This window comes from Hoplias malabaricus, chromosome 6 (assembly GCF_029633855.1).
Source record: "Hoplias malabaricus isolate fHopMal1 chromosome 6, fHopMal1.hap1, whole genome shotgun sequence".
Classification (NCBI taxonomy): Eukaryota; Metazoa; Chordata; class Actinopteri; order Characiformes; family Erythrinidae; genus Hoplias; species Hoplias malabaricus.
In genome coordinates this window covers 43811534-43825506 of record NC_089805.1, presented here as the reverse complement: position 1 = coordinate 43825506, position 13973 = coordinate 43811534, and the positions used below count along the sequence as shown (strand labels likewise).

At 48.9% G+C, this 13973-nt stretch overlaps 1 protein-coding gene across 2 annotated transcripts in view; it reads right to left on the bottom strand.

The window, feature by feature from the left end:
- Positions 1-4285: 4285 nt before the first annotated feature.
- LOC136699166 (septin-7) overlaps positions 4286-13973 on the bottom strand; it is a 54684-nt gene continuing 44996 nt past the window's right edge. For both annotated transcript variants that reach the window (XM_066673646.1, XM_066673647.1), the window contains one exon: positions 4286-6208. In XM_066673646.1, the coding sequence (XP_066529743.1) occupies positions 6172-6208 (37 nt within the window). In that variant the 3' untranslated portion in view covers positions 4286-6171. The remainder of the gene's footprint in view (positions 6209-13973) is intronic.

Below are 13973 nucleotides of genomic sequence, written 5' to 3'. Positions count from 1 at the left end.
CCTGCCAAATCCTGCTCCTCTCCTTTTCTTTGTGGACACTTCCCTGAGCCACCCCTCTGACCTCAGGCCTGTCACTGAGACCTGATTCTCTTCAGTTTAGAGAGAAAGACTACTGCTACACACAAACACACACACATACACACACACAAACACAGAGACACACACACATACAGAGACACACATACACACACACACACAAACACAGAGACACACACATACAGAGACACACATACACACACACACACACACACACAAACACAGAGAGAGACACACACACACACATACAGAGACACACACACACACACACACAAACACAGAGACACACACACATACAGAGACACACATACACACACACACAAACACAGAGAGAGACACACACACACATACAGAGACACACACACACACACACACACACACACACAGAGACACACACACATACAGAGACACACATACACACACACACACACACACACAAACACAGAGAAAGAGACACACACACACAAACACAGAGAGAGACACACACACACATACAGAGACACACACACACACACACACACAGAGACACACACACACACACACACACACACACACACATACAGACACACACACACACACACACACACACACACACACAGAGAGACACACACACACATACAGAGACACACATACACACACACAAACACAGAGAGAGACACACACACACATACAGAGACAAACACACACACACACACACATACAGAGACACACATACACACATACACACACACATACACACACACACACACACATATACACTCACACATACGCACACAAACACACACATACACTTGACGCCACGCAAATTTAAATACACACCACTCCTACCCAAACTTTCACCCTTTCATTGTGCGCCCCTGAAAATATTCATCCTTTCACCTCTCACACTCTTTCAGGACTTTCTACCAACTCTCGGCTCACACTCAACCCTTTGCTGTTCGTACTCAGATTTTCACTGTTTTCCTCAGAATTTCAGCAAAATGGCTGCCACCAGGTCTCAGCCAATCAGCTGTAGTTATGGATCGTGACCAATGAATTGTTACTACCGCTCCTCTGCTCTTTTAATTGGAGGAGAAGAGCTCTGTGAACCCATCTACCTCCTGATTCAGCACTGACTGATTCATCAGGCTCAGGTTCTGAGGAGTGGATGTAACCGTATTTTCAGTGGTTTGCTGCTCGTCCTCCGTGCGGGAGTCGGCAAGTTGTGTCCCACTTTTAAACCACCCAGGGTCCAGAGCCCATCCCCAGCCCTGAGGGGGGGAAACTTTAAATAAATCAAATCTGGATCAAACCTCACAATGAAGAAGACAATGGCAACATTTGTTACAACAGCAAATTATTTTTATTATTGGGGCGGCACGGTGGTGCAGCATGTAGTGTCTCAGTCACAGCTCCAGGGACCTGGAGGTTGTGGGTTCGAGTCCCACTCCGAGTGACTGTCTGTGAGGAGTGTGGTGTGTTCTCTCTGTGTCTGCGTGGGTTTCCTCCGGGTGACTGTCTGTGAGGAGTGTGGTGTGTTCTCCCTGTGTCTGTGTGGGTTTCCTCCGGGTGACTGTCTGTGAGAAGTGTGGTGTGTTCTCTCTGTGTCTGCATGGGTTTCCTCCGGGTGACTGTCTGTGAGGAGTGCGGTGTGTTCTCCCTGTGTCTGCGTGGGTTTCCTCCGGGTGACTGTCTGTGAGGAGTGCGGTGTGTTCTCCCTGTGTCTGCGTGGGTTTCCTCCGGGTGACTGTCTGTGAGGAGTGTGGTGTGTTCTCCCTGTGTCTGTGTGGGTTTCCTCCGGGTGACTGTCTGTGAGGAGTGCGGTGTGTTCTCCCTGTGGCTGCGTGGGTTTCCTCCGGGTGACTGTCTGTGAGGAGTGCGGTGTGTTCTCTCTGTGTCTGCGTGGGTTTCCTCCGGGTGACTGTCTGTGAGGAGTGCGGTGTGTTCTCCCTGTGGCTGCGTGGGTTTCCTCCGGGTGACTGTCTGTGAGGAGTGCGGTGTGTTCTCTCTGTGTCTGCGTGGGTTTCCTCCGGGTGACTGTCTGTGAGGAGTGCGGTGTGTTCTCCCTGTGTCTGCGTGGGTTTCCTCCGGGTGACTGTCTGTGAGGAGTGTGGTGTGTTCTCCCTGTGTCTGCGTGGGTTTCCTCCGGGTGACTGTCTGTGAGGAGTGTGGTGTGTTCTCCCTGTGGCTGCGTGGGTTTCCTCCCACGGTCCAAAAACACACGTTGGTAGGTGGATTGGTGACTCAAAAGTGTCCGTAGTTGTGAGTGTGTGTGTGTCTGTGAGTGTGTGTGTGTTGCCATGTGAAGGACTGGTGCCCCCTCCAGGGTGTATTCCCACCTTGCGCCCAATGATTCCAGGTAGACTCTGGACCCACCGCGACCCTGAACTGGATAAGGGTTACAGACAATGAATGAATGGGTTATTATTATTATTCAGAGGCAGAAACATTTCTAGACAAAATGTAAAGAGAATGAACTCCTCCGGCGCTTCCAGGAATGAGCTGAAACAGCAGCGAGTTGTTAGCCCAGAACACACAGAATACTGCAGCGTGACCTGCTGAGCGACTAAATCGATGTAGAGGGGACACACTCAGCCAATCAGAAAAGAGAGCGCAAAATCACATCACCAGCTGACTGTGTGTGAGTGGGGGTCCGAGGTCAGTGTGCATGTGTATTAGTGTTTGGAAAGTTCAAAGTCCCAAGGTCACAAGCTGAAAATGTAAATGAGGCTAAAACTGAGTCAGAGTTAAAAGTCGTAGGAAAGTGTTCTGCTTTAACAGCCATTACAACAACTGCGTTTCACATTTCAGCTCTGACTGAGCCCAGCCTTTGATTTTATCCCAGAGATTCCTCCTCACACTGCTACAGGTTCTATTTTAGCTAGAAAACATAAACGTAAAGTCAGGCCTGTCCTATAATGAAAGAGCTGAAAGACATCACTACTGGGATCCAGCTGTGGCTAACAGAGAAAACCTGATTTGTAAAGTATCCCCCATTTTTCATAGGTTTTAATATTCTGTTTTATATCAATTGCTTGAATTGTATTTGGAACTGATTCAAATAAAGACCCCTCACCTCCCAGTGGACTGCATCCAATAGGAACATCCATATCACACACATTGTACACACACCCCTCACCGATGTTCAGCACAAGGACTTCATTGCCTTTAATGTTCATGAAAAGGCATTTGTGGGGGCTAAAGCTTCTGGTTAAATGCCTGTGTGCTCTTGAATCAAACAAATGTATCAATCAAATCAGACAAATTATGTTTTAATCAGATGACTGTTATTACGTTAAGATGTAACACAGTACAACGACATTCGGAGTCTGCATTACCACCACTTCCTCCCACCCCGATTTTTCCAGCAGTTCCTGGAGATGGAACAGTCGACGCATCGGCAACAAGCGCTCTTCTTTAACCTTTAGGCCACAGGTGCATATTTTGTTTCTCAAACAATCATTTCTAGATTAAAAACTAAACTAAAATAATCACCTGAGGTGCCCATAAATCACCAAATACGAGTTTAGAAACAGGTGTGCTTCGTCTTTAATGTGTTAGTGTAGGATTCTGCCCTCTGTTGTTCAGTGCTGGAACTGGACTTTAAGAGCGTCATATTCCCCCACTTCTCCACAGTGGAACACAGTTCTGTTTCTTAATGAAACGTCTGTGACCTGCTTTGGTCCAAACCCCACAGCAGTGTTCTCCCCCTGTGTAAACAGCCCCTGTTCAGAACGCCCGCTTTCAGCACCTGTTCCTTTAAATGATAATGAGCCGCTCTCTGTTCACCCCGACCCCGAGCGCACAGCAGTGAGGAGCGAGGAGCAGAAGCTCTGGTTTTTAGCCGTTTTCACTCTGTTCTCTTATTTCTCCGCGCTCGTTGCGTCTGTTTTGCTGCGTTTAACATTCTCTTTGCTCTCTTATATAAACTTGGGTCCAGCGCTGTGATTGGACAGCCTCAGACCAGGGGGCGTGGCTATTTCTAAAGTCTCTGCAAATGACGTCAGAAGAGGAATTAATCGGAACGGCTCCTTTTCTCCCATGTTTTCTGACTTAGGCAGCACACAGGTGGGTATTGTTTCACAGTGTGTGAGCTGGTGGCCTCAGATCTTCAAATTGTGACCATGCATTGAACCCCCCCCCCAATAATGTGTCCCCTTTCATTTTCCACAGACGTATTCATGTGTCAAATATATAACAAATGCTAGAAAGAGGGGAAATGTGACAGCTGAGGAATAAATAAATTAAATAAACACATGGCACTGTATCATCACAGTTTTATTAAGTGACTTTTTACAATAAAAATGACAATAAACAAAAGAAAAAAAATAGAACAAATAGAAAATATAGGTGCAGTACATGAACAAAAGCTAAATGTGGGGGTACTGAGCGTGGCCTGCTGAGGGAGGGAGCTCCAAAAGCAAGGAGCTGTTACTTATAAAAAACAAAGCAGAAACGGCGCCACCACCAGGCAGTGAGTGTGAATAACATCAGAGCTGTCAACTCGACCAAAGGTGTGATAAAACAACTCAGGAACTTCTCTTAACCTCGTGACATTAACAATTCCAGAACTCTGTATCTTCAGGACGGTCGGACTGTACTTTACTAGTCATTTCATGATGAGAGACTCTCACAGTGTTTTCAAATGATGCCAAAACATTAAGAACACTTGGGATTTGAAGGATTGATTTTCAGATAAAACACTTTAAACTCAATCTCGTGATGGAACTGAAATCCTCTCGGACTCGGGACTGAAACCAGGGGCGGTGTGTTATTTCTGAACGCTCCTGGAGCTGCAGTACCAAGAAAACAATCAGGAAAACGGTGGCCGCTTCAGACTCGTGTTAAAGCAACAGCAATAAAATCACTTCCCCACCCTTTGAACATACAACAAAATAAAAAGGAGACACTGTTGGTGGCCGTCATCTTCGGGGCGGGTGCAGCACACTTATGAATGCATCATAATTTAACAAAAACGAGTAAAAAACGTGAAAAAAAGTGAAAGGAAAACTTTGAAAAAAGAAGAAAGCCCCTCCCACTAATTAACAAATTAACATATGTGCATCGTCTCTACTCCTCCGCCTCCGCTTCGTTTTTATACAGATCATTCCGCATTAAGCACTGTTTTTGTCCAACACCAGCATTAAATGACGTTAAATGCAGTTTACAAAATAAAATAAAAAAAAGTTAATTTAAACGCTGGGAAAGAAAAAAAAAAGATGGAAAAGGACAAATAAAAAGGAAAAAATCTAGGCCACATTATGACACATTTATAAAGGCTCGGTGAGAGGCTACGCTATCACTTTTAAACACAGTGTCTCCGTAAAACGACAAACACAAAAGAACAAAGTGAAGCGGGACCCAATACGCTCTCATAATAATAACAACAACAATAATAATAATAATAATGAGACAAAAATCAACGGATGGCAGCAAACAAAAGTGGAGGAAACGTTATATAAACAAAGATACACAATGCGGTCCAAGGCTAGATAACTTAAATTACACAAAAAAATAAAAGAGCTTAACATTGCAGAAGGGAAGAAAAGAAAATTAAAGCCGCGGAAGGTGTTTTTTTATGTTTTAATATTTCAAAAAAACAACAACAATAACAAAAAGAAAAGAATGGCCTGAGGTGTACTTCAGCCTGTAGGTTCTTTAGGATGGAGTCTGTCAGGATTCGAGGAGGAAGGCAACCTTGTGGATTATAAAACTCTACAGAGAGAGCGGTTAGGGACAGGAATTTGAAGGGGTTTTAACATGAAGATTAGGAACGGGGCACTCCCCCGTGCTCTGATTCCTCTCCTCTGTGTGTGGCGCTGGGTGAAAGGCATGTGTCTGAGAGATGATTGTCCGAGCTCAGGGTCCAGAGAGTTTAGTGCTCATCTACTGGGCAGGTAACGCACATACAGACTATATACAGAACCAGACAAGGCCGAGTTAATCTGGAAATCCAGGACAAGGCGCCCTCCCCCTCGCTCTCTGACCGTCCTCACCATGCAGACAGACAGACAGACAGACAGACAGACAGACACACAGACAGACAGACGGCTGCAGAGGATGAGGAATGATGTTTGTTTCTCTTCTTGTGGTCGAGCGACAGACCATCCAGGCTGGTTTTATTGGCAACGAGTACGAGGTGGTGGTCCAAACACTTTAGAAGATCTTCTTCTTCTTGTTCTTTTCCAAGGTCCTGCACAAATCAAAAAGGGGTCGAGATGAGACAGTCGTCCAACTGAAATGACACTATTTTAGAAGAAACTGCTGAGGAGCAGGTGTCCACAGAGTTTTGGCCAAATAAAGGCAATAAATAAGGAGACTGCAGACTACATTCTGAAACATTTCAGTGAAGACTGAACACATTTAGCCAGTCACCCACACACTCACACTCACCTGTGGACAGTGTCCCACGCTCACCCAGTCACTCACACACTCACACCTGTGGACAGTGTCCCACACTCACTCAGTTACACACACACTCACACCTGTGAACAGTGTCACACACTCACTCAGTTACACACACACTCACACCTGTGAACAGTGTCACACACTCACTCAGTTACACACACACTCACACCTGTGAACAGTGTCACACACTCACCCAGTCACTCACACACTCACACCTGTGAACAGTGTCACACACTCACTCAGTTACACACACACTCAGACCTGTGGACAGTGTAACACACTCACCCAGTCACACACACACTCACACCTGTGAACAGTGTCACACACTCACTCAGTTACACACACACTCACACCTGTGAACAGTGTCACACACTCACCCAGTTACACACACACTCACACCTGTGAACAGTGTCACACACTCACTCAGTTACACACACACTCACACCTGTGAACAGTGTCACACACTCACCCAGTCACACACACACTCACACCTGTGGACAGTTTCACAAACTCACCCAGTCACTCACACACTCACACCTGTGAACAGTGTCACACACTCACTCAGTTACACACACACTCACACCTGTGAACAGTGTCACACACTCACCCAGTCACACACACACTCACACCTGTGAACAGTGTCACACACTCACTCAGTTACACACACACTCACACCTGTGAACAGTGTCACACACTCACCCAGTCACACACACACTCACACCTGTGGACAGTTTCACACACTCACCCAGTCACTCACACACTCACACCTGTGGACAGTGTCACACACTCACTCAGTTACACACACACTCACACCTGTGGACAGTGTAACACACTCACCCAGTCACACACACACTCACACCTGTGAACAGTGTCACACACTCACTCAGTTACACACACACTCACACCTGTGAACAGTGTCACACACTCACCCAGTCACACACACACTCACACCTGTGAACAGTGTCACACACTCACTCAGTTACACACACACTCACACCTGTGAACAGTGTCACACACTCACTCAGTTACACACACACTCACACCTGTGAACAGTGTCACACACTCACCCAGTCACACACACACTCACACCTGTGAACAGTGTCACACACTCACCCAGTCACACACACACTCACACCTGTGAACAGTGTCACACACTCACCCAGTCACACACACACTCACACCTGTGAACAGTGTCACACACTCACCCAGTCACACACACACCTGTGAACAGTGTCACACACTCACCCAGTCACACACACACTCACACCTGTGGACAGTGTCACACACTCACCCAGTCACTCACACACTCACACCTGTGGACAGTTTCATACACTCACCCAGTCACTCACACACTCACACCTGTGGACAGTGTCACACACTCACCCAGTCACTCACACCTGTGGACAGTGTCACACACTCACCCAGTCACACACACACTCACACCTGTGGACAGTTTCACACACTCACCCAGTCACTCACACACTCACACCTGTGGACAGTGTCACACACTCACTCAGTTACACACACACTCACACCTGTGGACAGTGTAACACACTCACCCAGTCACACACACACTCACACCTGTGAACAGTGTCACACACTCACTCAGTTACACACACACTCACACCTGTGGACAGTGTCACAAACTCACCCAGTCACACACACACTCACACCTGTGGACAGTTTCACACACTCACCCAGTCACTCACACACTCAGACCTGTGGACAGTGTCACAAACTCACCCAGTCACACACACACTCATACCTGTGGACAGTGTCACACACTCAACCAGTCACACACACACTCAGACCTGTGGACAGTGTAACACACTCACCCAGTCACACACACACTCACACCTGTGAACAGTGTCACACACTCACTCAGTTACACACACACTCACACCTGTGAACAGTGTCACACACTCACCCAGTCACACACACACTCACACCTGTGGACAGTTTCACACACTCACCCAGTCACTCACACACTCACACCTGTGAACAGTGTCACACACTCACTCAGTTTTACACACACCTACACCTGTGAACAGTGTCACACACTCACCCAGTCACTCACACACTCACACCTGTGAACAGTGTCACACACTCACTCAGTTACACACACACTCACACCTGTGAACAGTGTCACACACTCACCCAGTCACACACACACTCACACCTGTGAACAGTGTCACACACTCACTCAGTTACACACACACTCACACCTGTGAACAGTGTCACACACTCACCCAGTCACACACACACTCACACCTGTGGACAGTTTCACACACTCACCCAGTCACTCACACACTCACACCTGTGGACAGTGTCACACACTCACTCAGTTACACACACACTCACACCTGTGGACAGTTTCAAACACTCACCCAGTCACTCACACACTCACACCTGTGGACAGTTTCACACACTCACCCAGTCACTCACACACTCACTCACACCTGTGGACAGTGTCACACACTCAACCAGTCACACACACACTCACACCTGTGGACAGTGTCACACACTCACCCAGTCACTCACACCTGTGGACAGTGTCACACACTCACCCAGTCACATACACATTCACACTTGTGGACAGTGTCACACACTCACCCAGTCACACACACACTCACACCTGTGAACAGTGTCACACACTCACCCAGTCACTCACACACTCACACCTGTGAACAGTGTCACACACTCACCCAGTCACTCACACACTCACTCACACCTGTGGACAGTGTCACACACTCAACCAGTCACACACACACTCACACCTGTGGACAGTGTCACACACTCACCCAGTCACTCACACCTGTGGACAGTGTCACACACTCACCCAGTCACATACACATTCACACTTGTGGACAGTGTCACACACTCACCCAGTCACACACACACTCACACCTGTGAACAGTGTCACACACTCACCCAGTCACTCACACACTCACACCTGTGAACAGTGTCACACACTCACCCAGTCACTCACACACTCACTCACACCTGTGGACAGTGTCACACACTCAACCAGTCACACACACACTCACACCTGTGGACAGTGTCACACACTCACCCAGTCACTCACACCTGTGGACAGTGTCACACACTCACCCAGTCACATACACATTCACACTTGTGGACAGTGTCACACACTCACCCAGTCACACACACACTCACACCTGTGAACAGTGTCACACACTCAACCAGTCACTCACACACTCACACCTGTGGACAGTGTCACACACTCAACCAGTCACACACACACTCACACCTGTGAACAGTGTCACACACTCAACCAGTCACACACACACTCACACCTGTGGACAGTGTCACACACTCACCCAGTCACACACACACTCACACCTGTGAACAGTGTCACACACTCAACCAGTCACACACACACTCACACCTGTGGACAGTGTCACACACTCACCCAGTCACACACACACTCACACCTGTGGACAGTGTCACACACTCACCCAGTCACATACACACTCACACCTGTGGACAGTGTCACACACTCACCCAGTCACACACACTCACACCTGTGAACAGTGTCACACACTCACCCAGTCACTCACACACTCACACCTGTGGACAGTGTCACACACTCAACCAGTCACACACACACTCACACCTGTGAACAGTGTCACACACTCAACCAGTCACACACACACTCACACCTGTGGACAGTGTCACACACTCACCCAGTCACACACACACTCACACCTGTGGACAGTGTCACACACTCACCCAGTCACATACACATTCACACTTGTGGACAGTGTCACACACTCAACCAGTCACACACACACTCACACCTGTGGACAGTGTCACACACTCACCCAGTCACATACACATTCACACTTGTGGACAGTGTCACACACTCAACCAGTCACACACACACTCACACCTGTGGACAGTTTCACACACTCACCCAGTCACTCACACACTCACCCAGTCACACACACACTCACACCTGTGGACAGTGTCACACACTCACCCAGTCACTCACACACTCACACCTGTGGACAGTGTCACACACTCAACCAGTCACACACACACTCACACCTGTGAACAGTGTCACACACTCAACCAGTCACACACACACTCACACCTGTGGACAGTGTCACACACTCACCCAGTCACACACACACTCACACCTGTGGACAGTGTCACACACTCACCCAGTCACATACACATTCACACTTGTGGACAGTGTCACACACTCACCCAGTCACACACACACTCACCCAGTCACACACACACTCACACCTGTGAACAGTGTCACACACTCACCCAGTCACTCACACACACACCTGTGGACAGTGTCACACACTCACCCAGTCACATACACATTCACACTTGTGGACAGTGTCACACACTCACCCAGTCACACACACACACCCACACACCTGTGGACAGTGTCACACACTCACCCAGTCACATACACACTCACACCTGTGGACAGTGTCACACACTCACCCAGTCACTCACACACTCACACCTGTGGACAGTTTCACACACTCACACCTGTGGACAGTGTCACAAACTCACCCAGTCACACACACACTCACACCTGTGGACAGTTTCACACACTCACCCAATCACTCACACACTCACACCTGTGGACAGTTTCACACACTCACCCAGTCACACACACACTCACCCAGTCACACACACACTCACACCTGTGGACAGTGTCACACACTCACCCAGTCACTCACACACTCACCCAGTCACACACTCACTCACACCTGTGGACAGTGTCACACACTCAACCAGTCACACACACACTCACCCAGTCACACACACACTCACACCTGTGGACAGTGTCACACACTCAACCAGTCACTCACACACTCACCCAGTCACACACTCACTCACACCTGTGGACAGTGTCACACACTCAACCAGTAACACACACACTCACACCTGTGAACAGTGTCACACACTCAACCAGTCACACACACACTCACACCTGTGGACAGTGTCACACACTCACCCAGTCACACACACACTCACACCTGTGGACAGTGTCACACACTCACCCAGTCACATACACATTCACACCTGTGGACAGTGTCACACACTCACCCAGTCACTCACACACTCACACCTGTGGACAGTGTCACACACTCACCCAGTCACATACACATTCACACTTGTGGACAGTGTCACACACTCACCCAGTCACACACACACACACACACTCACACCTGTGGACAGTGTTACACACTCACCCAGTCACTCACACACTCACCCAGTCACACACTCACTCACACCTGTGGACAGTGTCACACACTCAACCAGTCACACACACACTCACACCTGTGAACAGTGTCACACACTCAACCAGTCACACACACACTCACACCTGTGGACAGTGTCACACACTCACCCAGTCACACACACACTCACACCTGTGGACAGTGTCACACACTCACCCAGTCACATACACATTCACACTTGTGGACAGTGTCACACACTCACCCAGTCACACACACACTCACCCAGTCACACATACACTCACACCTGTGAACAGTGTCACACACTCACCCAGTCACTCACACACACACCTGTGGACAGTGTCACACACTCACCCAGTCACATACACATTCAAACTTGTGGACAGTGTCACACACTCACCCAGTCACACACACACACACACACACACACACACACACACCTGTGGACAGTGTCACACACTCACCCAGTCACTCACACACTCACACCTGTGGACAGTTTCACACACTCACACCTGTGGACAGTGTCACAAACTCACCCAGTCACACACACACTCACACCTGTGGACAGTGTCACACACTCAACCAGTCACACACACACTCACACCTGTGGACAGTTTCACACACTCACCCAGTCACTCACACACTCACACCTGTGGACAGTTTCACACACTCACCCAGTCACACACACACTCACACCTGTGGACAGTGTCACAAACTCAACCAGTCACACACACACTCACACCTGTGGATAGTTTCACACACTCACCCAGTCACTCACACCTGTGGACAGTTTCACACACTCACCCAGTCACACACACACTCACACCTGTGGACAGTGTCACACACTCACCCAGTCACTCACACACTCACCCAGTCACACACTCACTCACACCTGTGGACAGTGTCACACACTCAACCATTCACACACACACTCACCCAGTCACACACACACTCACACCTGTGGACAGTGTCACACACTCACCCAGTCACTCACACACTCACCCAGTCACACACTCACTCACACCTGTGGACAGTGTCACACACTCAACCAGTCACACACACACTCACACCTGTGGACAGTGTCACACACTCACCCAGTCACACACACACTCACACCTGTGGACAGTGTCACACACTCACCCAGTCACTCACACCTGTGTACAGTGTCACACACTCACCCAGTCACATACACATTCACACTTGTGGACAGTGTCACACACTCACCCAGTCACACACACACTCACCCAGTCACACACACACTCACACCTGTGAACAGTGTCACACACTCACCCAGTCACATACACATTCACACTTTTGGACAGTGTCACACACTCACCCAGTCACACACACACACACCTGTGGACAGTGTCACACACTCACCCAGTCACATACACACTCACACCTGTGGACAGTGTCACACACTCACCCAGTCACTCACACACTCACACCTGTGGACAGTTTCACACACTCACACCTGTGGACAGTGTCACAAACTCACCCAGTCACACACACACTCACACCTGTGGACAGTGTCACACACTCAACCAGTCACACACACACTCACACCTGTGGACAGTTTCACACACTCACCCAGTCACTCACACACTCACACCTGTGGACAGTGTCACACACTCACTCAGTTACACACACACTCACACCTGTGGACAGTTTCACACACTCACCCAGTCACTCACACACTCACACCTGTGGACAGTTTCACACACTCACCCAGTCACTCACACACTCACCCAGTCACACACTCACTCACACCTGTGGACAGTGTCACACACTCAACCAGTCACACACACACTCACACCTGTGGACAGTGTCACACACTCACCCAGTCACTCACTCACTCACACCTGTGGACAGTGTCACACACTCAACCAGTCACACACACACTCACACCTGTGAACAGTGTCACACACTCAACCAGTCACACACACACTCACACCTGTGGACAGTGTCACACACTCACCCAGTCACACACACACTCACACCTGTGGACAGTGTCACACACTCACCCAGTCACATACACATTTACACTTGTGGACAGTGTCACACACTCACCCAGTCACACACACACTCACACCTGTGAACAGTGTCACACACTCACCCAGTCATTCACACACTCACACCTGTGAACAGTGTCACACACTCACCCAGTCACACACACACACACACACACACCTGTGGACAGTGTCACACACTCACCCAGTCACATACACACTCACACCTGTGGACAGTGTCACACACTCACCCAGTCACACACACTCACACCTGTGAACAGTGTCACACACC